Source organism: Plodia interpunctella, chromosome 16 (assembly GCF_027563975.2).
Source record: "Plodia interpunctella isolate USDA-ARS_2022_Savannah chromosome 16, ilPloInte3.2, whole genome shotgun sequence".
Taxonomy (NCBI): Eukaryota; Metazoa; Arthropoda; class Insecta; order Lepidoptera; family Pyralidae; genus Plodia; species Plodia interpunctella.
The window spans coordinates 1,865,875-1,892,038 of NC_071309.1; the positions used below are offsets into that span (position 1 = coordinate 1,865,875).

A 26,164-nucleotide genomic window follows, 5' to 3' on the forward strand; every position below is an offset into this window, starting at 1 on the left:
CGCTCCGTAGCACATAATAATAATCTTCGCGCAAAAATTATTCGTAAACCAAAATTCTGACAAATTACAGACTGGTCTATTGGATCACATTTTGTGATATATTTTCGAGATTAATCCATATAGTAACGTGATTTTGAAAAAAAATCTATTATCTATTGTAATTACCACAGTACTTGGACCAGCAGCTTTACAAATTGTTAAGGGCTTGCCGGTTTCTAGCGATTTAAAATATCGTTTGGTCAAGTTTGTGTGATAGTTAAGAAAATATCTGAAAAGGTAGGTAATCAGTTGTATAGTAACATCAGAAACCTCTAGGCAACCTGAATAAAATCTGACAGTGTTAGCAATAACACTCGATAAGAAATAAACAACAATTTATTACAGGAACAAAACGTGTGATTCACGCTTTGCATACAGACCGGACCGACACGTGATCTCATAGTCCCCTTCTGTAAAAACAAATTATGAAATTCCGACAAGTGACATACCAGTATCATAGCTACAGGTAGCTCTTACGACAAGGATAATAAAGAATATTTTATGACGGAAGTTATACATTTTTGGGAGTCTGAAACAGTTCTCCGACCATTGCTTCGTTTACGACCGATTCGCCGACAGAATGTCTCCCATATTCTGTGGTTATGTCCTTAGATATAATTAATTTATAATATGAGCAATGAACACAAGTTTTCTGTGTACATTTTGAGTATTAAATAACAGGTCATCTGCGATAATCACCCATACGAATGATAAATGTGAAACGGCGTTTATTCTTTCACGTGAAAACGAATCATTGGATTGTGAACTTTGGTGTGAAGATAGTCGAAGAGCAAGTTAGAAAGTGACATTGGTTACTTTTAAAATAAAATATAGCTCGCTAAAACCTCTTGTACCACTTCCATGCACTTTAAAAAGCTTCATATAACAAAATATTTTTGTTCATAATTATATCAATTAAGTACACGAATGAAGGTCCAGGAATTATAATAAAAAATTTGCCATAACTGTTCCAGTGTGTGCTTTTTAATAATAAAAAAAGCCCTTCGAATCATGGCTTTTTTTATTTTTTTTATTAAGAACTCTCATCATAAGTAGTGTGTAGTTAAGATACTGATACAGACATTCATAGACTTTTAACCACAACAAAAAATGTCACATCTAGTGACTATAACCCGGTAATTTTGCGAAGCCCCTGTCACAAGCGAAACAACGTGACTGTCGCGCGATCTGAAATTCGCCCGTGTCGGCGGCGGTTGCGTTATTTTTCATGCCACCCACAATAACAAGGACAAACTTATTGGGAGTTACTAGATTAATTGAGTGTTTATTTTTTTATTCGCATTTAAGTCATAGATAAAAAAATAATTTGATTTTTTTGCAGACCAAGTGTACGTACAGTCGAGAGCAGATAAACATGGCCCCCATCTAACTTATTACCAGGGGTCAAGTGGATCTAACCCCGACTGTACACAGAATAACGTTTACTTAATTTGTCGAGGGATGACAAAAGCCAAGCGTATTTCAACATAAAAACAACTTTAACAATTTCTTTACTTTATTACAATAGCTTAATTCTTTTTTTACACGCCATGACAGGACCTAGCGGAACGTAGTAAAACAGAAAAGGACTTTACCATTAGCTTTATTGTTACAGACTTAATCCTGTTTCCTTTGGCACGGTTTTCCGACGGGGCAGGGTGGGGGACACGGCCACTCGTAGAATCGGCACTCGTGTAGGGAGTACTCGTCGCCGGTCGCGTAGCAGCGGCCCAATTTCAACATGTCTTCGAGGTCACACCTGACCAGAGATATTACATATCATCAGCCATTCTAGTGTCCTCACAGCTACACAGGCCTTCCTTACCGATCTTATCTCTGAATGATGTCGTCAAGGATATATTTTGTGTATATTATTGTGATTGCGGCCCGTCCCGTCTTCGTTCGGGTAAAACCTTAATAAATTACACATATATAATAAAAAAAAACCGCATCAAAACCCGTTGCGTAGTTTTGAAGATCTAAGCATATACAGGGATAGACAGCGGGTAGTGATTTTGTTTTATACTATGTAATGATGCGTGCCAAGGAAGTCTGCTTACTTGCTATCGTCCAGCAATGATTTTTCCGCCTCGTTGAGGATGGGTACCGCGTACTCGACGATGCCGCCCTTGCCGACGGTGACGGGGGTCGCGCAGACGGGCATGCCGTAGCATTTCTCCGGGTCGTTTTGTTCCACCAGGGCACTGTCTATGAATGTCGGTTTTTCGAATAGACCTGGAAAGAGGTACCTACATTAACAGGATAAGAGGAATGTGGACTATATACATCGCCACGCCTGGCAAATGGATGAGTGATAAAACACAGTTATCATATTCTTTACCATAAGTAATTTTTAACAGTTGCTAACTTAGTCCGACCCGCACTACTATTTTTACCTGCCCAAGAAATTTTTTCAAATCAAAAAGTTGCTTGTAAGAAACACAACTGGTTACAGCGATAATGCCGCCTATTGCGCATTATCTTTTTACAATTTAATTTCCTTAGTATAAAACATTCTTGTATACCTATTTATGAACAATAAACGATCTTGTATTGTACCTTATACCATTGCTTAGGGTAAATGTAATCGGGTCAGCCTGCAACGTTCCCAAGCTGACCAATAGTGGACAAAAATCATCATCAACATCTGCAGACTTTCGTGATCCAATCCTAGATATATACCTCTTAGCGTAGCTTTCTCTGTAGACTCCTGGGCAATCCTTATCCAGTTGTCGCCAGCTATTTCCTTTACATCGAAAAAAATATTATTTACCTTTCATGATGTGAACAACGAATCTGGCCGTGGCGAAACCGATGGACAGGTGGCCCTGTTCGTTATTGCTCTTCACTTTACAGATGATCTCGTCTGCCTCCCGCACCAGTCGGATCAGGCAGTCCAACTGCGTCTACAAGTTTGAAAAGTGACGTGAACCGAAGAACGTTTTACAAGCCTACTGTACTGGCTGTATGTAATATCTTCATTGACATAAAGAAGACATGCTAAAAGTACATACATAATTAAAAAGGAAAATATACAATATTTATTTCATTAGGAAGACCGACAGAATTAGAAACATTAGGCGAAAGCTCCTTCATGAAGGGACCTCTTACTTGCGGGATGTTGGCAGCTTTGGCAGCTGAGAAGACCGGCACGCGCGTGCAGCGTCCAGTGCCGCACACGACCGGCGTGCTGCCGGCGCTGGGGTCGGTGCCGGTGATAGAGCACACCAGCTGGTTCGCTCTCATCGCGTTTATAGCGTTCACACCCAGAACGCGACGTCTGTTGTATTTGCCCGCCATTTTCAGCGTCTGTTTTGGTTTGATTTATATGCTTTTGTTTCTAGTAGTTAATTGTGATAGCAATGAGCTAACATTGTTAGATTTTGTTTCAGCTCAAGTAATATCAATCTATATGTATAGGCATCTGTAAGTTAGGTTAGGTAAACGGGTAAACTTAATGCGATTGCCCATTCTCTGGCAATGGCCAACAGCTTGTGGCCATTGGTCGTTGGCAAAAGTAGAGATACAATGAGCATTCGCTTGCTTGCTATAAAATGTATCTTTAGACTTGATTTATTTCTCTCATCTCTGCATGTGCCGGGAAAATCCAGCGTAAAAAATAACCTTAAAATTTTGAAGATTCGGCTGTGATTTTACAACCAGCCGTTTGCCTCGTACAACATTAACGAAAGGATATGTTGAGTGCATGGTCCTAATAAACACACGATACCCGTACTCGGCGTTTACTTATCACACACTTCGCCCAGCTATAATACTTATTTGTATCACATAATCGCTAGAGATACCACATACGTCGTCATAAGCATTTCACATATTTTCAAAGTCCGAAATAAAAATACTGAAACGGAAAAACTAACATGGACACAGAGCGCGAAGTTACAATCGACTGGCGGCGTCTGCACGGCGATGATGGCTTGCGGGCAGAACTGCGCGCACGCCAGCGTGGTCGTGCGCACCAGCTGCATGTTCTGGAAGAAGATCTCGCGGTCCGGCGCGCAGCAGCACGGCGGCAGCACGTAGCACCCGCCGCAGATCAGAACTACGTCTGCATCCTGCTTGGACGAAGGTAGAGGAGAGAGAGAAGGTAGGATGAGAATGATAGGAAACAGGGTACCTACTCAGTTTGCGCGTCGACATTGAGTCACGAAACAACGCAATATATAATGCACTTTTAGTCATCTAAGGGCTGCTTGCGTGGGATTCATCATCGTGATGATGAGTATGTATGTTTGGTTGGACACAAAATTACGTAAGGGTCATATTTGTACATAAGTTCATAGCTATGGCAATGTATTCAACAACGCGAATTTCATATCAACCCGTCCACTGCAAGACAATCTTTAGGGATTCTGGATTTCAGAAAAACAGAAGCCATCATTCTGAGCAACTCACATCAAGAGCATCCCTCATGTAGGCCTTTCCCTGGTAAGCTTCGACCTCAGTGCTGGTGTCGATGTGGGCGACGTCATTGGCCACTCCGAGCACACACCTCTCGGGGTAGTCGTCGTACATGGCCAGGGTTTTGACCACCTTCTGCTGTTTGAGGAACAATGACGCTATGCGACCCACGTCGCTGCCGGCACCTACCACTGTAACCTGGACACGTGCATATCTCTTACTTATTTAGGTAGGTGTATTCACGTTAGGCGTTGCCTTTATGTTGTTTATAGTCCAGTGTGTGTATGGGTGGGTACGTAAGTGACACTCGAAAGAAATATAATAAAACTTATTGTTCAGAATGAAGAAAAAGCACAGTAGATAAAAACAAAGAACAAAAGTTCACTAAGCTACCTTTTATACACCGCATAACGGATTTAAATGCAGTTTGCAGTGTTATTTAGACAATTTATTCCCTAAAGTTTAACTAAAATTTAACCTCGTGCGAAGTTAGTAGGTACTTATATACTATATAAAATTACAAAATAATTAGTAAATTTTACCTTTTGTGGTGGAAACCTAGGTACGCGACAGAAGCGCTCACAGTCCTTTTCTATTTGAGCCAACGCATCCGACATAACGAAATTTTGCCAGTTAGCTTTGGGAACCATCATCGGCGAGCGAACAACTCGCGTACAAATAGACCGCAACATTCTTTTTGTTCTTTTCTTTTTTTTTTTTCGTTTTTTTTAGGGAATACTAAACTCACATAACGAATTATTTAGTTTTGTATTCGTGTTTTTATAAAATTTAAATTAATTTTGAACATTGGTATTGGAGATAACGCATGACATGTTTTGAGTTTGCTTTGTCCATGGAATTAGTAGGTACCTACTCCTTTGTCATATTACTCTATTTTTTTTTCTTGTTTTGATCTAGGTATTGTTCTGTGATAGTAAAAGTCTATGACTCGATTTTTACAAAGGTTTATATTCTCCTCTTCCCATAGAACAAAAATAAAAAATGACTTCTTGAAAAAACCTAAAATTTAATCAACGGTTTATCGAATTTCGGACATAATATTTTTGTCACACATTGAATGCAATAAGATCTCTTTGACAACAATAAAAGCTTGTGTCAAAAATGTTAATTAAGTAAAAAAACGTATTTAATATTTGGGATCTAGAAATAAAACAACACATAGAACAGACATCAAATATAATAGATATAAGTTTCACCTATATTATGTTTAACATTCATTTTGATTATATTATATTGTCTACCCATACACAGGCATACTGTTATGTATAGATACAACACGGAGGAATTAAAATGACTAGAACTATTAGAGAGTGAAAGCCGTCTAGACATGTTTACAATTCAACAACATTACACCCCTAGTAAGTACACAACTGAAACTATGGTTATGGCTCCAAAAACCCTTCAAAAAATATTTTGAAAGTTGATTTTGAACCTTATAACTGAGACGCATGTCTGATAATGATAAAATCAATAAACTTATATAAGGATTTCCAATCCGACCAACTAATCTCTTAAAAAATATTACTGTTTTTTTTTTTTTTGAGTAAGATTTTTTTGTCAATCCAACATGAAATAATATTAACTGCCGTCTTTTTAATGAAATAAATAATAATAAAATTTTGGTTTATCATGTGGACCTTTTATTTTTTTTAAACAATTAAAAAAAGAAATTTATTTTCGTAAATTTACCTTTAATATGGACTTATTGATACATAATCAGGCTTTTACATGAAATGAAAAAGCATTCTGAGTCATTGAGCTCGTCAATGAGCTGGTCGGTCTGTCTTGGCTGGGATTAGAGAGTCATTTATTCAGCTGATCTAGATAAAATCAGTCTATAACTAAGAAGCTAAAACTGGAAACAGACTTAGCTATTACAGTAAGCTGCCAAGTTTTAAATTATTATTAACATCAGCAGATCGTTTATCCAATTCACCATACAAGTATAAGGGTCAAAGGGGTATAATAAATCTTGAGCCAATTTTTTTTATGGGTATAATCTGAATTACATTGCACACGATACTTACACAATATTATTCACAAGTCTTGGCTTTATCAATTAGTGCTATAAAATTGAATGTAAAACTAAACAAAAACATAACAACTTAATGATATTTACATAAAATAATTTTAACATCGCGTATTAAAAATTTATATAGTTTTTTGTTATAATTACATAAATGAAATAAATAAATGCCCCTATTACATCTTTTAAACATAAAAAACTGGCGGTAACGTATGGCATTTTTTATTAGATAACAATATTAAAAATAAATAATATTTTGAAACATTTACATTTAATAGGAAAATCGGCATTTTGATAATCTAAAAATTAAAACAATGTGCACCGATTCACATCAGATTAATTAACTCAGATCTTTATTTCCTGTCATACTGTTCACGAATCACAATATTGTAGGTACAGGGCAAATTTAAAAACAAAAATTGTCTTCATGGTGGGAAGTATAAACTTAAGAATAAAAGAATCGACAACACATTGCTTCTGTTTGACCAAAGTGCAACCAACATCACATTAAACTATGCAAAATCAATGCAACTTCACCGCTATTGCCATTGCTTAGAGTTATATGGGAATTTCATTTGCGATTGACTGTACAATAGTCCAAATAGTGATCTCTATGGCTCATACGAATACTGTCGCATTTGCTTTCGAACAAACTTGTGTGATGAGAACGTTTAGCAATATTTTAGTATAAACGACAGATATAAATCATTCAATGTCATGCTTTTACCCGCGTGTTACAGAATAGAAGTGCAATACAATACAGTCCAGTCAGCGACAGATAAAAATGATGGTCGTATAAAGCATCGGTCAAACGAATGAGCGAAGTTTTTGGTAGTTTTACAGTTTTGGCTAAAGATGGCGTTAGTTTACAATACACAATACAATACAATACTCTTTATTGCACCAAACGAAGCGAAATTAACAAAAAAAAAGAATATTACAGTTAGGGGTCATGCGTATCTATTCCCAACAATACAATAAAAATAAATTGCTATAACATTATATTGTAAGGCTTCCTGTGAGAACTGCGTAACCAGACGGCTCCCCTTCTACTATTCACAACCCGCCATTTGCTACGCTTAAAGTAGATCATAAGAAATGTGACGATCACTTGGGAGGGGCCTAATTCGTTATGTTAATCGTGGCTCTTGCAACACATTAAGACGAATATTCGACAGCAATAACTTTGCCCTTAACATATGGTACTACCGGTAGTGCCACGGGTGAGCTGCGACTGAAACGCCACGTCCAATAACGAGCCTGCACTCAACAGAGACGAGTAACAAAACGAAGGGACCAAAATACCTATCTTACGACACTAGTTAGGATACAAGCTTACATGGGGACTAGGTACGTATTTTTAAAGACCAACGTATACATCAAAATGGCGTCCAAAACCTGCAGTATTTCGAAAGTATACCAATGGAAGAACAAGCATATATACATATATATATATATATATATATATATAAGAATAGATAAAAATAGAATCTATGATGAAACTGTTCGAAACAGCGGTTGAAGACGGCAAACTATAGCTAAGTGTAAAATGATCTAAAAATCCCACAACATCGTTTGATATTCGACAATACAATCATAATATCGTCAACGTAATATGTTATAAGTAGTAATAAAATACTAAGGTAAAATACTAATAAAGAGGGAAGATTCAACGAGAGTAGATCGATTAGAAAATATGCGTTATATAGACAACGTTTAACAATAAATATATAGTATAAATATTTAGAGATTTATGAATATTATACAAGTGACTGTATTCCCTAACTGATACTTACATAAATATACAGCGTCAAATTCATATCATAGACCTTGTATTGAAAGTGGGACTTCACGCGCTAGCCTATAAATATATGCTAACTAAAGTTTAATAAAATATAATACAGATTTATAAAAAAGGTGCAATTTGTAGAAATATCGAAATCGAGAGCTTTTTCATGACTTTCTTATTATTAGAAAAGTGCAATAGCTTTGTAGTATCAATTTAAGCTGCGAATAAATATGATCTCAAGCTTTTGTATAGCTGCAATAAAATCAATATTATATGTATATTTGTATCTTTCTCGCTTGTGCATAGAAAGCTTTTGAAAGAATTTAACTATTATTGAAAATTACAATGCAATAAACTGAAGATGTCGTCATTTCTCCATTCATACAAAATATTTAATATGGCCCACACGTATTTTAAAAAATGGCGCCCTCATTAAATTTATATTCTTAATTTTGCCAAATTTTCAAATACTGTTGTTTTTTTATTAAAACTGTACTCCCACTTTGCGTAATAATTGTTAAAATGCGTAACGGCGCTTGAGATGGGTTTATTCCCGGTCATAAACGTATATAATGAATAATATACGTTTCAACCGTACTAAAACCCATATCTGATTGGCGCCACAAGCTAGCTAAACGCTGCCTAAATTCGTTAATATTATGTGAAATTAATTACTATCTACAAAACAGCAAAATGTGTGTCTTTTATAACATTCGGATGACAATATTACATCTGGTGCATTTTATGCCTTACTGCCAGAATTAATACGAATACCGATTGAACACAGACAATAACGAAAGAAAGGACTCTTGTTTTAAATACAAAAGGCTTCCTATTTACTGGTACAGTCAGTAATATTATAATGTATCTAGATGATAAAAATATATTCACTGTTCGCACGACGACATTGTGTAACTGAAATCGAGTCAAAATGACAAAATCAAAGTCAACAGTAGCGACCAACAATTTGCCACATTAAGTCACAGAATAGTTTTTTTCTTTTTCCTATCAACATTTACTATACTTCAATTGCAGTGCCGTTTGAATTTTGCGCAGTAACTGGAACAGATTTATAAAACATGCCACGCGTGTGTTTTCGCCGTCAACGTGTTAATTTGTGAGATTTAGAGGACAACGATCATTCAAGGACACAGTATGATTTAACAAATTGTAAACATAGATTGGGCTGGACACTAAATTATAATGCATGTACTTGTGAATAAAACCACAACGCCACAAGGTAGAAGCGGGTGTCGGGTCGCGGCATCTTTTATACGAGCTGTCATATGAGAGTCTCTTACGGCTAATAGATTAGAATAATAAACTGTAATCATTATAACGTTGCTTTAAAGAAAACTGTTATATTATTAATACGAATATGTACATTGCAGGCATTTTCAGTTTTACTTATGATATTTTGCGTGTGTTGTGCCTGAGTGACATTTTTTATAACAGGGAATTAATTCAAATCAGGGCTAATTAAGTAGTTTGAAGAAATACATCTACGAGCTACCTCCTAGTACTTTTATTTTTTGACGTGACAACGTCTTAAATTAGGTTGCGGCTGGGAGTCACTTATGAAAAAGTGTAACGCCCGGTAACGTTACGATGAGTCACCGAACGAGAGAGAGGCCCGCCGAATGCCTTGCGTCTCTCTCCCACTCAACTATGATCGGTCTGCCGCGCGCGTAAAAAGACGTTGTCACGTAAAATCTTCGCCCGTAAAACCGACTTTACAGGCAACCATTTTTTAACAGACCGCTAAAAACTTTAAAAGCGTAAACTAAAGAGCGCTGGCTCTGTGCTCTGTCAACGGATCACAGTATTGTAGGTATGCCGCATATTGGCGGCAGCGGTGAGGCCACTCTCTGAAGACTTAGAATAAAACACTATCATTTGAATAAAATTATGTAGTAACTTGGGGGAAATTTAAATCATGTATAATAGTAGCTCAAAATATGTTTACAGATAAAATTTACACAGGGCTTAATTGTCTTTTAACAAAAATATACTGTAGGTAACACCGAGACATACCCCCTAAATACAATGTGCCATCAACGTAGCAAGGTTAAATTAATAACAATGTTAAAACCATCTTTCGCTAATAAACAATTCAGTGCTCTTTGGGTGACTTATATGGCTTTTTATGGTTCCATACCACAATAGGAAAAAACAAAATCACTCGCGAGTCTATCTGTCCGACAATTAACTATTTGAATGACTACATACTATATATATTCCATAAATATTCCATAAAGAGTAGAAAACTGATTTCTGTCGAAACACAATTTTCATTACTGCAATATCAAATCGAATGGCTATAATTGATCAATTTGGTAATAATTAATCAATTTACCAATAGAAAACACTCGTGTTACCAGCGAAGTGGACACAGCGCCCTTTTTTATTTTATACTCCTTAAAGACAGATTGTATCTGCATGGATTCATGGAAACAAGACACTCCTTTTAGGCAAGCCAGTAAAGAGCATGTGCGAAACGTATAGTTAATTGGCTACAACGTTTCACTGAAGAATACGTGCATTGAGATCGGTAAACAGACAGTAGTAAACATATGAAATTACGTGTTCACAAATGTCAGACTCTATTCCTAATAACTTAAAGGTCATAGCCGATTAAAACAACAACGCTCATACCCGGCAAAAATTATGTTTATTCAAATATGAACTTTACAGCGCCCGCTAAAGACATATTTCACATTGATAACAAATTAGTGGATAGCCCGCTGTGAGTTCGCCTACAGCTTCAATGTAAAAGATGTCTACAGAGGACACCATAAAGCTCAATTTTCAATGGACGTTATTTTGTTCGCGGGGTTGTCGGCTATGACACCTATCTACTTAACACTTTAATACACACAATATTCACTATTTAAAAAGACCATGCAAACGATGATGATTGGCTGACAAAATGATTTTAACCTATGCCTACAACTATACTATTTTCAAATCCGAAGTTCTTAAAAGAGATTGTGCTTATAATAGAAAAAAAACATCTGTAATATATGTTGCGCAAAATATTTCATACTATATCTACAGTAAATTATGTAAGAAAGTTATGAATTGGGACATAAAAACACTTGAGCAGTATGTATATGAATTAGTTCCACTATAAAAAGGTTTACAAGTCATAAGATATTGTTGCACTATTTGATTCGTTAGAATTGATTGTGTTTAATAGATTAGAGACAGTTTGTTTTTCTATTATTTATAAATACATGATTAAATACAATAATTGATTTAATTTGGCAAAAGATGGCTAAAAAATAAATCGATTTATTAAACGCAATCAAATCAAACGTCTTCTTAAACATACCAATAGTTAAAATAAGTTTCAGTTATTGCAAATGTTATACGAAGACGGATATAATTATCTAATATTATTGCTGAATAAATGTATTATAAAATGCCAATAAAGAGAATGTATAACTTTACGGACTGTCAGGAAATAGAACGAAATACTAGAATAAGCATAAATACATTAGCTAAAATAAAGTTTGTCATCGACCGCATAACAACAGCGCGTGTATAGTTCATAACAAACAGTGATAGCCCATAATACGGTCACTTCCTGCCTCCCGATTAAAACGGGCCCACCTATATCCGAGTGCTTTTCAAAGCGTTTCGACGGCTGCGACTGCGCTGTCATTACGATTTTTCTAATTTTAACAAAGCACAAGAATATATAATTAATCTGGTAATGTCAAATTTATGAATAATTGATTTGGAAATGATGCCATCCTCAAGAAATTTGACGAATCGTAATGACAGCGCGGCCGCAGCGGTCGATACGCTCTGAGAAACACCTATTCAGTTACCCTACAGTTGCCAGTTTGACAGCGATGGCGTGCCTCGTGCAATTCACGCAAGCTGCCTCTTACATCCCCGAACGCGAATATGGCTCAATAATCTTATCTATACACACGTATATACGCTTGTTTCATGCATTTTATCAAATCCGACCACCAGTTCGACTCAGGCATACTTCTGTGCAAGACATGAGCTAAATACCCATTTCTGTCTCATGTAAGACGTGTGACTGAGACAGATTGAATATGCGCAATTACTATCTGCAACGTACGCAGCGAACTCACTAAAGTAAATTATCGTGCTAGTTAAAGTGTAATTCAAGTCAGTAGGACGAAATAAAAAGTCTTGCATTTGAATAAGTGAGAACTCTGATAGTATAACAATGAACCAGTTAGCTATTTATTTGTAAATATTCATCGAAAGATATATTATGGATTAAAAACAAATAGAATTTCAGGATAAAACATTCTATTTAAAAATGTTCAATGTTAAATATATAATAAATCCAGTTACATATATTTAATGTGTCTCTAATGTTCAAGCGACTTAACCAAAAGCTCACACTAGTGCTGGTATAAAATTATTTATTAAGAATAAGGTCAAAAATGTTTATTTATTATTTACTGTATATGTATGTTTATTGTACATGCATATATGTATCAATAACGATTTAATTATAATTTGTTAAGATATAAAAAGTTATATAATTTGTTATTAAAAAACAATAACGAATCAAAGTTGTCTCACTCACACAAATACTAGACTATTGAGAAGTAGTAACATATATTTGGCATAAACAATACTCATAAAAAGCAGTCCTCCCTATACGAAGACCATTTTTTTTGTACCTAATGTAGAAGTGTTAAGAGGTAGAATAATTCGATGTTGCAAATGGAAATATCATCTTGTCTGGGTTGAAATGACGCGTCCCGCTATCGTAATACCGACTTTCTGATTTCCCCCCTCCCACAACAGATTGCGCTGCGAAGATAAATATCTAGCGCAATCTGTTGTGGGAGGAGGGAAATCAGAATAATTTTCGTGGATTTTTAAAATAAATATTTAAAAAATCCACGAAAATGATTCTGCCATTTTTACAGCCACCATCAGATCATCAGCATCCATGATTTTAAAGTTTTAATCACAGGTTAGGAACAGGTTTTAAGGTATAGGGGGGCAGGATAACAGGTACTTCATTGTTTGAAGGGAGAGACGCCACACTCGTATATAGCTTCTCGAGGCGAGATAAAATTGCCTCCTTGACACTGTCTACTGCTCCAATACTACCAAGTAAAGCTATGGCGGAGAAGTGTCATACCAGGACGAAACAATTGACAGGTGGATCACTATCACTTGAATTTGACAACTGGCCTGATGTGTCTTAGTGTTGAGTGGCCAATTTTCAGAATTATGAGACCAGGTGCAGAATCACATTATTGGCATGCGTGATTCGATTGAGTGGGTAACATTTCAACTTAGACAAAATATTTTGTTAGATTAGGACGAGACTACCGTACTATTATAATGCTATTTGGCAGTGAATGTAGATGTGAAGGTCTGAAGGGCTCCCATCTTTGAAATACATATATATGAAAATAAGTAAATGATACTAACTTAGACGACAAATGTCCAATTAATACATATTTATTCATTTACACTTAACTGCACTGAAAATGCATCGATAAATTAAATGGTAAGCATTACCTGCCAAGACATTAGGACATATTCTTGCGGTTGTGAAAATCTACATAGACTATCACTCATCTCCAAGAAATACATAATATAATATTAATAAATTTTCACAATTTTATTTTATTTGGAGAACACATAATGGTGATGAAATCAAGTAATAGCTTCAGAAGGAACCCTTCAAACCAGCATGGAACAACAAGGCCACTACAACTTACCGATAAGTATTGTTCTAAAATTTATTGCTTTTTTTAAATACACCAATGCGATAATTGTGAGATAGAACATTAGTATTATTGTAGTATAGTATGAACCTTGTAACTATTAAGTCTTAAGGAAATTAAAACGTATTAATAACACAATTAACGCATGAGTGTATATCTAAATTGGTAACTATTGTATGTATGTCGGATTACATGTCTCTACAGCTACGTGCTAACTCGAGTGTCAAGCGAACAGGCAATTAAGCAACGGCATGTTGCAACAATACTATTTAATAATTCGCTATATCTATATTACACTTGCTAAAAATCCTTCGTGTCACCTATAGGAAAATTTCCGTCATGTTAAAAGTACTTTTTGCCGATATAAAAAAATAATCTCGAGCAACTGGGAAGACGCTGAATTGAGTAAGAGTGAGACGTCATCATTTTAGTGACAGAAATATATATATTTTTTAATATAAGAATCGGCCACATCGTGTCGGAATCAGCTATGATAAAGTTTATTGATTTGTTTGTCCGAACCCTTAAAACAGTGAATTATATCTCAGAGGAAACTTTCCTATTCGGATTGCGAAATGAGTAGCCCAGGTGATTTCAACTCTCTACAACTATTCATCTAAATGTAACGCAAGATTATCACCTAAATATAATTGAATGAACTATCCCGTTATATTATTAAAAGCGATGGAATGTTACCCTACAACCTATGTTTACTCACACACGATAGTAATTTTAATAACCAAAAATTCAACTACACAAATACATATTCCTTCACAAGCTCGACCTTTTAAGATTAAGTTTACATTAAATAATTCTCATTCAACATATTTTAATTTTTATTATACATTGCGATTCAATAGTTCTATTTTACTAATATGAAAAATCAAATGTATAAATTTAAATACCAGTAACATTTACTGCATAAAGATCACTAACCAGAAAATATTGGAATAACCATCATAAGACTTCATATTTTTGACTTGAATATTTTTAAAACTACATTTTATATTATAATATAAAGGAAGAACCATTAGAAGAAATGCACTGAAAATCGGTTGTTTGTGCTAAAGATATGTATAAAGTTTGCTCAGATATCAAAACCATCGCATTCTGAGCCTTATAGTGTTGGGAATAGGGCATTTTGCCGAGTACGGCGATGACTAGTATATCCATAGAAACGAAGCGTCAACGCGAACCTTATTGACTATCAATTAAATGCATCAATACAAGTTTAGTCCCGAAACACACGTCACGATTACAAGAAGACATAACATACATCATTATCACGATAAATCAGTGTAGCGTAACGATAACAATCGAAAGGGCTCATCGAGGGCCGCTAGATTCATACATTCAGGAATGGGCCAAAACTATAGGGCTTTTTGGCCTGTTTCAGCCTACAGAAAGGACTAAAGTCTCAAGAAGACTAACGAAATGGGCCCACGAGGCGAGACCGCGCGTCTGAGATTCTTATACCACGGTACTATATACGATTGCCTATCAAGTTAGTCCAGTGACGTCACAATCTAAACGACGTTTTTGCCGATTACTGTTTTAGTTCTTGACTAATATAGAGAAAAACTAAACATCAATTATTAAATAATATTTACTAATACGCGATGACAATCGCATTATGTGTATTCCATTCCAACTAATTCATCACACGTTCTCCAGTTCAAAACTAAATCGTGCGTGCATTTGGCGTCGAAAAAACGGCAAATCATCCATATTTTCCTCTCTGTTCTTCGTCTTCATCCGAAAGAGACAGCAATATTGAAGATAGCTTCTCTTCGAGTACCGCGGTTGTATCGACCGTCGGCTGGCCACGAGTCTTAGGCGATAATATCACAGATTCCTAAAAGAAATAACAGTGGTGATGGCTGACGTACCAGAGGCCGCTAGCGGAGCCCTAGCCCTCCGGCGCGTCGCCGCATAGCCGCTCCAGTTCTATTAACTCCTGTAACATGAAAATACAATAGTTATATTTATGAGTCTAAACTTTATAGCAACAATGTTTTTACGTTCTGTACTTACAATGCATTATATTTGTATAAAAAAGGGGGCCGTTGAGACTTCTCATTTAGTTGTATGGCTTGTTGGTAGAATTGAGATTTAATAGCGACAGGTTGCTAGACTATCGCGGTACCTGAGAGAATCTATAGTGTATAGTCTTTTTTATATGCCAAATAAAAAAAAATCTTTCTTTTTCTTTGATTGGCTGTTTAATCTGCGCGGGAGGAGCAGTAGCTTGGCAGATTTTATGTGATTTCGTTATTTTTTGTATAAACCTTTCAAGCCTGTATGGCATGTGTATGGGTGTAATCTACACACAGTGCCTGATGCCCTCGGTGGCGCAGTGGTAAAGTTCTTGCCACTGAACCGAGCGCTCCCGGGTTCGATGCCCGGTCGGGTCATGATGGAAAATGATCTGATTGACCTGGGTCTTGGATGCTTATCTATATATGTATTTGTTATAACACAAGTTTCGAAGTTACTTTGGGGCTAGCTCAGTCTGTGTGATTTGTCGTAATGTATATATTTATCGAGTGCAGAGCGGGCAGAGCGGGCAGAGCGGACAGCAGCGTACCTGGTCGCGGTGTCGCTGCAGCAGCGCGCGCAGACGCTCGTGCGCGCGCGTGAGCTGCTCGCGGCGTCGCGCGTGCGCCTGCTCCAGTCGCGAGCACTCCGCCACGCCGCGCTCCACCGACTGCGTCACACGTCACACGTCACACGTCACGCTACACTCCACAGTTACCCTACATTCACCTCTATGGTGCGGCGATAGCTCAGTGGTCGAGAGCACTGTCCCGGATAGACAAGGGCCCGGGTTCAATTGCCGCTCGATTGCAGAATATTTTTCATCTCATTATTATTTCTCATTATTCAAAAATAAGTTCAAAAGCATATGTGACATGTATAACAAGTCCATTCGAATTTGGATAGGTTATTGTGATGTTGACTGTACTAAGGGCCTGATTCTCCGCTCTCTGATAAACATTCCGACAGCCTATAGTACAGTCTGTCCAAAATGTGAATAAATAGAAATGAGGACGCTGTCTCCCGTTGGCTGGCAACACTGAGTGTTTATCAACCAATGTTGATTACATTTGGTATTGCTATAGCATATAAATGTAGTTCGTTGAAAATCAGTTTTCTTCACTTTCTGGACAGACTGTATTTAACATAACATTTGCATGTCGAAACAGTGGCAGAATATGTGTAGATGATTATTGCTTCTATGTTTTATTTACCACCATATCTGTACACATAGTCATCAAATAAAAAATCATTTAATTTCAACATATTAACCGGAGAAAAGCAATGACTCCTACAAAATAAGTAATATAGGGCCCAATTGATAATCGTTTATTAATCCAAGAATATCTCGAAAATATTACATTGAAATTGGGGTCGTCCATTATATTAAACACCGCTTTCGGTTTAGAAATCGCGCGTTTGATAAAACAATAAAAAATTAAAACACATGATATCTTCGTAACGCCCCCCCCCTTCTCCTTTCAAACCTCGCGTGATAAATGGACGACCCCATTTAAAACATACAACAAGAAGAGGACTTACCTGGGAATGTATTTCTCTCTTTATCCTAAGAATTTCGTCTTTATCCCTGTTAGTCTTTTTCGCTAACGCCTTCACGTCTTCTTTCCGCGCGTTCGCGAGTCTGTTTAGTATCTCTTTCTTCTCCACTTCCAATAAATCCTGGAATACAATAAATTACGTATTGTCGTCCCATAACTGTGATCAAATTCTTAACAAGTTTCTATTTTAGTCACAAGCTTTTATGGTCGTCAGAGATCTTGGTGCAATCAACTTATGATATCCGTGCAGTAAACCGTTGAGGAGTTCTCTCATCGGGAGCCAATCCTGGGTTATGCTTATTACGACAATGCATTGTTATGGAAACTGAAGAGAGGTGGAACATTTCAACTCTCTAGGACAAGATGAAATAGGTGAAATTAATTAAAAGCGTAACGTAATTGTTTGGCTAGGATTGCACGTCTTAGTTATGCAACTATCATAATGGATAATCCATTGCGATAGTGTAATGACAAAATGTATCAACCTCTGGCTCTTCCGAAGAAGGCATATCACACCATTGGTCCTGACTTTTTACGGTAGATAAAACCCACCAATCCGCATTAGGCACGTGTAGTAGTTAATCCTGGGTGGATGAAGACTAAGAAGATCAAGTAGTGGGAAATAAAATCCTGGCTGTTGATGTTGACTTTGAGAAAAAAAGTAATCGAAATCAATATGAAAAACACTCAAATCTGAGCGTTTTCCTGGCTGCCTCCTCAGCAGTTAGGCGTCAGATCACGGAGTCCGTCTTTCTACTTTTTCGCCACCACTGCACGTTGACATCTCTAGTTGTCAGACCATTGTGCATGTCAAGTTGAGTGTACTTACCGTGAGTATCTTCATCTGCTGCTGTTGCTCATTTCTCAGGTTCTTGTCCACGAGAGCGTAGATGGTGTGGTGGTACCGCAGACGGAGCTCTCGTTCCTCGTTGGCGGGACCAGCCACAGCTTCTTCATTGCTACTAGGTTCCCCACTCACGTGCCTGTAACACGCGCCATGACTGGGTTTTCGAATAGTTTGCGATGGCGGAAAATTAGATAATATTCCCTGTCTCCTGTTTCCAGTTATATTCGAGGCTGTGACTCCATGAAACCCGTTTTAAGAATAAACTTTAAAAGTTTGATATTCAGCTGTGCGTGTATTTTATATCCTGCCACTTGCTTGTCTGTCACAATCCTCTTTGGGGGTAATGTTGTCTATCAGCTGCCTAAGTTTATGTGTTTTATTTCAGAAAGAAACACGGCTCTAAATAATAAACTCACATCTTGTTGGAAGATAGCTTCTTAACCAGCTTGGCAGAAGTGTCGCCCCGCGTTCTTTGTCGTATTTGCGTCGAAACACGAGTAACTTCCGACCTCTTCTTGCATACAAGTTCACACGGTATAAACACACCTAGTGCACAAAGTAAAAATAATATACACTAAAAACAAACTCACATCTTGTTAGAAGACAGCTTCTTAACCAGCTTGTTGCTGACGTAGAACTTGGCAGAAGTGCCGCCCCCGCGTTTCTCCTTGTCGTATTTGCGTCGAAGCGCATCCAACTTCCGCGCAAGCTCCGCCCTCTTCTTGCGAACAACTTCACTCGATAGCAGCTTCTCGAGCGCTTCGGCCAGAGATTCGTCTGAATCACCGTTGGTTTTGTTTTCTGATTCTGTTCGAAAACAAAGTGAAAAGTGCAATTTAAAACTCTGCAAATTAGCACACTTCACATTTTTATCAATATACTTTATTTATTAACAACAACAAAAAAATCTATGCGATTCATGCCACACTAGATAAAGGATTTTCTTAGAAAGTATTAAAGTTTTCTATTGAACACAGTTGCCACAATTTATCACCAGAATCGGTGTAGTCGACTACACTATATAAAGGAAAACAATTTTTATATAACATGACTATATTATACGTTGATACAGATTTTTTTAGACGTAAAAAAATCTATATCAGATTTTTTTAGACGAAAAAAATCTATATCACGAGTAACATAACTGCGTGTCCTCTATTTAATGTTATGCAATTAAATTTTTTTTTTGAGAAACATGATTTGCTCGTTCCGTTGTCAACTGCAGTTGACACAAAAGAACAAAAATACATAAATTAATTATTAGATAATTTAAAAGGAGAAGTAAACCTTGAGATTCCTTGTTGTTGGAGGCGGGCGCTGGCACTCCACCTTGCGCTTCGCTGTCAATCAGTTTGATCGTCTCCATCACGGCCGTCACGTTTTTGCTCGGACTGCCTTCTGTCGAACTTTCCAGTTTTATCTATAAATAATAACAAAGCTAATTTAAATGTGTAGACTAGATATTACAAATCACCTAGGTTATTTTGGTCTGAGCACAATAAAACCCGTCGATCTCGCAGAATCGACACACCAGCGCATTTGCACCGGTTCGTAAATTAGACGTCGAACAAATTACACGCTAAATTAAAAAAAAAGAGTTTTTCTTTGCGTTTTCCCTCTCTCTTTTCAGTATTTGACATTGAAAGAACGAGACAATACAAAGAATAACTATTCCGAGGCAAATCAGAGTGTAACGTTTTTATTAATAAGGGGGTACGAGTTTAAAACAATGAACATCAAAGAATGGTAAATAAAAGTTTTATTATATATATATATATATATATATATATATATATATATATACGAATTTTGATAAGATTTAACTGTAATATTAGTAGCACAGCCCTCGGCAGGAATTTTATCTTTCGCTCTTTTTAGTATTTTATACAATTTGTCTGATAAAAATAACTTACCGGGGCTTCTTTTGGCACATCGCACTGCTAGTTGGGTATCCTCGTTTGTCTCGCTCCCTCTGTACAGGGTCACCGGTATCTAACGCATAACATTCCAAATGCGCATAAGGTACATAGAGACTAACACATTTTGTGCTACAAATTTTGTCTAAACGTAATAAATATAAAAAAAATCCTAATCATTTTTTAGTTTTAATGTCCTTTCTATAAAACGATAACTCTATGTTCGATTCCGCTACGTAACGCTAACGTAATGTCTCGTGTTGCTTGGTTATTACATAGAGTTAAGATATATAGAATCGCAAAATAGATTGTATTTTTTTTATATGAAAAAAAAACTATGAATTATGAAAAGTCGTAGAATAAAAGTTTTGACGACCTCGGTGGCGCAGTGGTACGATTCTTGTCGGGTCATGATGGAAAATGATCTTTTTCTGATTGGCCCGGGTCTTGGATGTTTATCTATATATGTATTTGTTATAAAATATAGTATCGTTGAGTTAGTATCCCATAACACAAGTCTCGAACTTACTTTGGGGCTAGCTCAATCTGTGTGATTTGTCCTAATATTTATTTATTTATTTATTTATTTTATTTAAAAAGTTGCTTGTTTTGATGTACCCAAGTAGTCTTTAGGAGGTTTTGCGTTTGATACCAGTAACCCTGTATAATGTGTCCAAGGAATATAAGGTAATAACTCACTGGGGCGACGATAGAAAGCCGTGGTTGGTCAGTCGCGACGGGCAGGTTGGCAGCATTAGCAGCATTGGCGGTGTTGCCAACCTTGCCGTCCGGCGGCGGGACGTCGGTATCTTCAGTCAGCACTGCCAGTTGGTGTTCGCGCTTGTCTTGTTCGCTCTGGTACTTGATCGGGTTGGCCAGAGCCTCGGCTAGTTCCGACAGCGTGTCGGGGACGTAATCCTGGGGAAAATACATTATTACTGTTAAGTAAGTAAGTACAGAAAAAATAATGGACTTATGAGTTTGAAAATGTTGAATTAAAAATTTTAAATATAATTGAATATATGTAAGACACGCAGACTTAAAAAGTGAGAAGTTACAAAATGGCAATTTAGTCATTAGTGTTTTAATTCTCTAATTAACATAAACTTTCGCATTTAAGACAAGTAAAGAGTATCTTACTTATCTTACTTAAGAGATTTATACTTTTATAAATTCCTTTTTTGTGTTAAGCGATTACATTGCATTGGTTTTGGAAAAACGTGATTACTTGTCTTATAAATGCGAAAGTTTGTGAGGATGTATGTGTGTATGTTTTACGCGAAATCTACTGGACGATTGTTATGAAATTTGGTACGGTTAGAATATAACCTGGAATAACACACAGTCCTTATTATTCCGAAATTTCCACGGGAGCGAAGATCCGGGGCGCAGCTAGTTATCGTTATTCAAATAAGCCTGATACCTTAAAAAAATGGAGAACATGAAAATCTTACCATCTACTTTACTTCTTCTTGTCGAGGATGGATATCCAGAATGATATTATAAATGTGAAAGTGTGTTTGTTTGTTCTTCTGTCACGTCAAATCATCATTGAGATGATTGACTTGACTCTTCAAACATCTCGAACAAAAGTCAACTCTTTGTGTCGTGGGCTGAGGCGCGTCAACTAGTAATGACATAATGTCTCAATGGTTACCCTCGAAGACGTCTACCTTGACAACAACGAGCAGCAGCAGACTGGCCGGCAGCGGCAGCCCCAGCTCCGTCCTCAGGTTGACGTGGCGGTAGCCGGGACACAGCCCCACCACCGGCAGCACGCGGTGGCCCAGCAGCCGGCCGCTCTCCTCGTGAGCGGCGATGCGGATCATCGCTAGTTCCGGGAGCACCACCTGTTACATTTACATCATATACCTATATTTAAATGGATCTGTTATACATGTCACACATGCTTTAAACTTATTTTTGAAAATAATAACGAGATGAAAAAATTCTGGAATCGAGTGGGAAATGAACCCGCGCTCTTGTCTATATGGGACGGTGCTCTTGACCACTGAGCTATCGAGACCATGCCAGTTCGGCTGAATTAATTCATCTGTATACATCTTACGCCGACGTATAGTATTTTCATTAGACAGTAGTAGATATTATATATATTGTATATATTGTTAGAATAATACTATATCACTTTATGTTTAAGATTATTTGGTATAGTATTATATGCCAATTTTAGTTACATACTAGCGACACACTACCACCACAATTTAGAAGTTTATATTTTACTATTTTAAGTTAGGTATTTGTTTAAATTTAGTTTGATAAGAAACATTGTACCACCCATCTAAGTTCCTAAACGAAATTAAAATTTAAATAGAAATCCTTATTCATTTTCATGATATAAAAAGAATAGGAATCACACTCGGCGCCGCTCGGTTCAAACAGATTTTTAAGAATATTGCAATGCGTGGGCACATTCATAGAAACTAGAGCGATTGTTTGGACAGCTGTCCGGTTTGGTGCACCGCGGCATGTCTAGCGAGCTACTTAAATAACAATATGCATCTGTTAAAAGGATGAAGTACAAACAGGGTGTTGTATACATCTAGTATAGAACCCTTAAAACCATATGAGCTATATTTTTTTAGACGGAGTATAATTTTTTTTTTAAATGAATTTTTAGTTATTTTTTTAATTATTATTTAAATAATGCCAGTCAAACTGAAAGGGCGTTATATAGAAGCCTAATAAAATCATTAGTTACTGAAGAAAGCTGAAGAACGCTGCATTACAGCCGCTAGTCATTAACTCGCGCGGTCGACTTGATCTAGCTAGCAATCAGAGTCCATGTAGTTATATTACCCGTACAAGCTTGAAACGCACGCGTCCGCGTTTCGCTTTTATTTTGGCGGAGGGGTAAGCCTAGCTATTACCTCTCCAAGCCAGCATTACTTAATGATCAAAGGAGATAAGTCGACAATGTCGTAAAACGTATAATTGTAAACTAGTGCAGTAAAGTTTCGAGTAAGTTTGTTGAACAATGTTGTTTCTTGAAACTATACAATATATACATATATAAGTATATAACAACAGTCAGTTAACAATGAACAGAATAAAGATTAGATGTACATATATGATATGATAAAATGGAAATTGAAGCTAATTAACATAATAATAGTAAATTTGACAATGAATAAGAGACAATAATAGTTTATTTTATCTGTATTAGTCTTCCGAGGTGATCCTGAAAGGTCAACAACCGGACGAAATTAAAAAGCGATAAAAGTACAAAACTCGTAAACAAAATTCCAATAACGTTTCAAACGTGGGCTGTAAGTATGCACACAGTCAGTTGAAGAATTACGAACAGCGGTGATTGATGATTTCTCAGTCGTAAACAGAGTTATATTAACTGCATACAAATCGTCTTCATATCAGTCATCAGTTATTTTGATCATTTTTGTATACAAATTACGATTTGATTGGTTAGACAATTTTCAAATTATCTCAAGGAGATCCGGGAGGCGACCATCTGTAAAATCACAGGTAAAAGTTTTCATGTTTTAGTCTGATTTTTCAAACACGAAAATTTAAATTTAAGACATTTACAAAAAAAAAAAAAACAAATACAACTTCCGCAAAATGTCTCAATCATTCTCAAAATATCTCATCGGCACAATATATTTTTCGGACAATGTCACTACTACTACAAGTATTCCGCAACTCTGAAATAAAACACAAAACGGACAAAGAAACGAGCGAGATCCGACCTTTTTGAAGACGAAAGGGTCCTCGCCATAGACGGGGTTGATGCCGTTGTTGCTGGCCTGCCTCGTGCGGAACTTCTTGCGCACGGTGTCGGCCGGCAGCCCGAACATGTCCACCTCCACGTAGGTGCCGCAGCGCTTGTCCGTCAGCAGCTGCCCCGACAGCACCGTGACCGACAGCGACCCGGCGATGATGCCGTCCACGGTGCTCTCCGCGAACGGGTCTAGTCGGCGGTCCTGGTTCGTATTTCATGTATAGTATTTCGACGACCTCATCGTGCCGGATGGCTACGCTAGAGGTTCCCGGTCAGGTCAACATGGAAAATGAACTTTTTCAGATTGACCTGGGTCTTGATTGTTTATCTATATATGTATATGTTATAGAATATAGTATCGTTGAGTTAGTATCCCATAACATAACACAAGTTTCGAACTTTGGGGCTAACTCAATCTGTGTGATTTGTCCGTATATATTTATTTATTTTTTAATTTTATAGTAGTACTACTATAAAATTGCTACCTGCCACTAGATGGCGGTAAATAGCCGTAAAAGTCATGTCAGATGCCTTTAGGCGACTTGAATAAAATCTGACACCAATGTTCGCGATAACACACTCGATATGATGATGATAAGTAGCAAAATGTATTGGCTACTAACCTTTCGTCGCATAAATTCAGGCTTTAGCAGGTACCCACACCGGCGGTTATACTCAAACGCGCCCAGGTTCAGCTGCATGGCCAGGTCCAGCGTCTGGAAGTTCAACGCCACCAGTTGGCAGCCCGCGTTCCAGAACACCTGATGACACAAGTTTTTTAGACAAATTACAAAAACCACCGACTTCCAATATTCATTTCGCTACAATTTTTGAACGGCTGAACAGATTTCGATCAATTATATCTAAGAACCACCGCATAAAAATTAGCTATCAAATAGAGAAAACCGCATGCAAATCAGTTCACCCGTTGACGAGCTATGAGAATTACAATCTGACGATAATCGCCGTACACTATACGTATATCAGCAGTCATGCGAGGTTTAGTAGTAGAAAATAGTCCCTCTCAAATAAGTATCTCTCTTCTGAAACATATTTCAGAAAAGAGATACTTATTAGAGAGGAAAGGAGACGGATTGTGTCCGAGTGTAAGAGACAACAGATGCCTCACCTGCGGCATGAAGTTGGAGGAATCGAACCTGGTCCCGGCCGGGTAGACCCGCGACAGCTGGTGCTTGTTGTAGTTCACGAACTCGATCGGACGTTCTTTAAGGAGAGTTGTTGCTTGCTTCTCGTCGAATGACGACATTTCGTAGAAGCGATTCTTTTCTGTAACAAAATTCACGTCTTGAACAATTCTTGCTATTGGTTCATGCAGTAATTTATCGTACAATTATTTTTTATTACACACAGCTAATATTAGAATAAGTACATATTAGGACTTTTTATTTATTATTTAATCACAAGTAAACACAACCGCATCGCGCAACGCCCGAGATAAGACTGAGTAATAACAATGCTCGCACGTTTGCTTTGTCTATATGTTGACTACACATCCCATCTATGGATGACAACAAGTGACCTTTATAAGCTAATTTGCCGACGCGTACCTTTTTGTAATATGAGCTGTTTTGCCAACATATGGTAACTATCGTCAAAGCAAACTATATAGTTGAGTTATAAATTACGATATAGTTAGCAATCCATCAAATATTACTTACTTTCAGCGCTTTCAAATGAAGAGAAATGCACGGGTTGTACATAATTGACTAATGCAGAAATCTCCGCCCCCGCGTGCGTCTCTCGGGCGTCGTCGGCTGTGGCGTCGCCGCCTTCGGCTAACTCCGGGCCGGTTTCCTCTTCGCCCGATGAACTGTCGGATTCCGATGACGATGATGAGTCTTTGCTGCTTTGCCGCGCCAACTGTTAAGTGAAAGCTTTATAAGTATATACTATGTATAATTATACTATTGTTAACAGGCTATGAATTAATGAATGAAGTGCAGGAGGCCTTATATTGATGAGCAAATCGATGACAAGTTTTTATTTTATCAG

The 26,164-nt window shown here is 37.2% G+C and overlaps 2 protein-coding genes across 3 annotated transcripts in view; both read right to left on the minus strand.

The window, feature by feature from the left end:
* Nucleotides 1–1,537: 1,537 nt before the first annotated feature.
* LOC128676715 (malate dehydrogenase-like) lies at nucleotides 1,538–5,305 on the minus strand. Of its 2 annotated transcripts, none has more exons than XM_053756995.2 (7): nucleotides 5,001–5,305; nucleotides 4,453–4,656; nucleotides 3,918–4,112; nucleotides 3,151–3,348; nucleotides 2,813–2,945; nucleotides 2,100–2,274; nucleotides 1,538–1,798 (listed from the first exon to the last, which is right to left on the minus strand). In XM_053756995.2, the coding sequence occupies exons 1-7, from the start codon at nucleotides 5,148–5,150 to the stop codon at nucleotides 1,657–1,659; spliced, it is 1,197 nt and encodes a 398-aa protein (XP_053612970.1). In that variant the 5' UTR covers nucleotides 5,151–5,305; the 3' UTR covers nucleotides 1,538–1,656. The 2 variants fall into 2 exon arrangements, with proteins under 2 accessions (XP_053612970.1, XP_053612971.1); XM_053756996.1 differs by having other exon boundaries at nucleotides 4,453–4,649; nucleotides 5,001–5,116.
* A 335-nt stretch (nucleotides 5,306–5,640) lies between these two features.
* Nucleotides 5,641–26,164, minus strand: part of Plc21C (Phospholipase C at 21C) — a 42,628-nt gene continuing 22,104 nt past the window's right edge. The window contains exons 11-22 of the mRNA XM_053756594.2: nucleotides 25,831–26,032; nucleotides 25,281–25,438; nucleotides 24,775–24,912; nucleotides 24,120–24,353; nucleotides 22,068–22,244; nucleotides 21,094–21,312; nucleotides 19,766–19,898; nucleotides 19,069–19,285; nucleotides 18,461–18,614; nucleotides 17,615–17,752; nucleotides 16,623–16,742; nucleotides 5,641–15,992 (exon numbers count right to left, since the gene is read on the minus strand). Coding sequence (XP_053612569.1) covers nucleotides 15,945–15,992; nucleotides 16,623–16,742; nucleotides 17,615–17,752; nucleotides 18,461–18,614; nucleotides 19,069–19,285; nucleotides 19,766–19,898; nucleotides 21,094–21,312; nucleotides 22,068–22,244; nucleotides 24,120–24,353; nucleotides 24,775–24,912; nucleotides 25,281–25,438; nucleotides 25,831–26,032 — 1,938 coding nt within the window. The 3' untranslated portion in view covers nucleotides 5,641–15,944. The remainder of the gene's footprint in view (nucleotides 15,993–16,622; nucleotides 16,743–17,614; nucleotides 17,753–18,460; nucleotides 18,615–19,068; nucleotides 19,286–19,765; nucleotides 19,899–21,093; nucleotides 21,313–22,067; nucleotides 22,245–24,119; nucleotides 24,354–24,774; nucleotides 24,913–25,280; nucleotides 25,439–25,830; nucleotides 26,033–26,164) is intronic.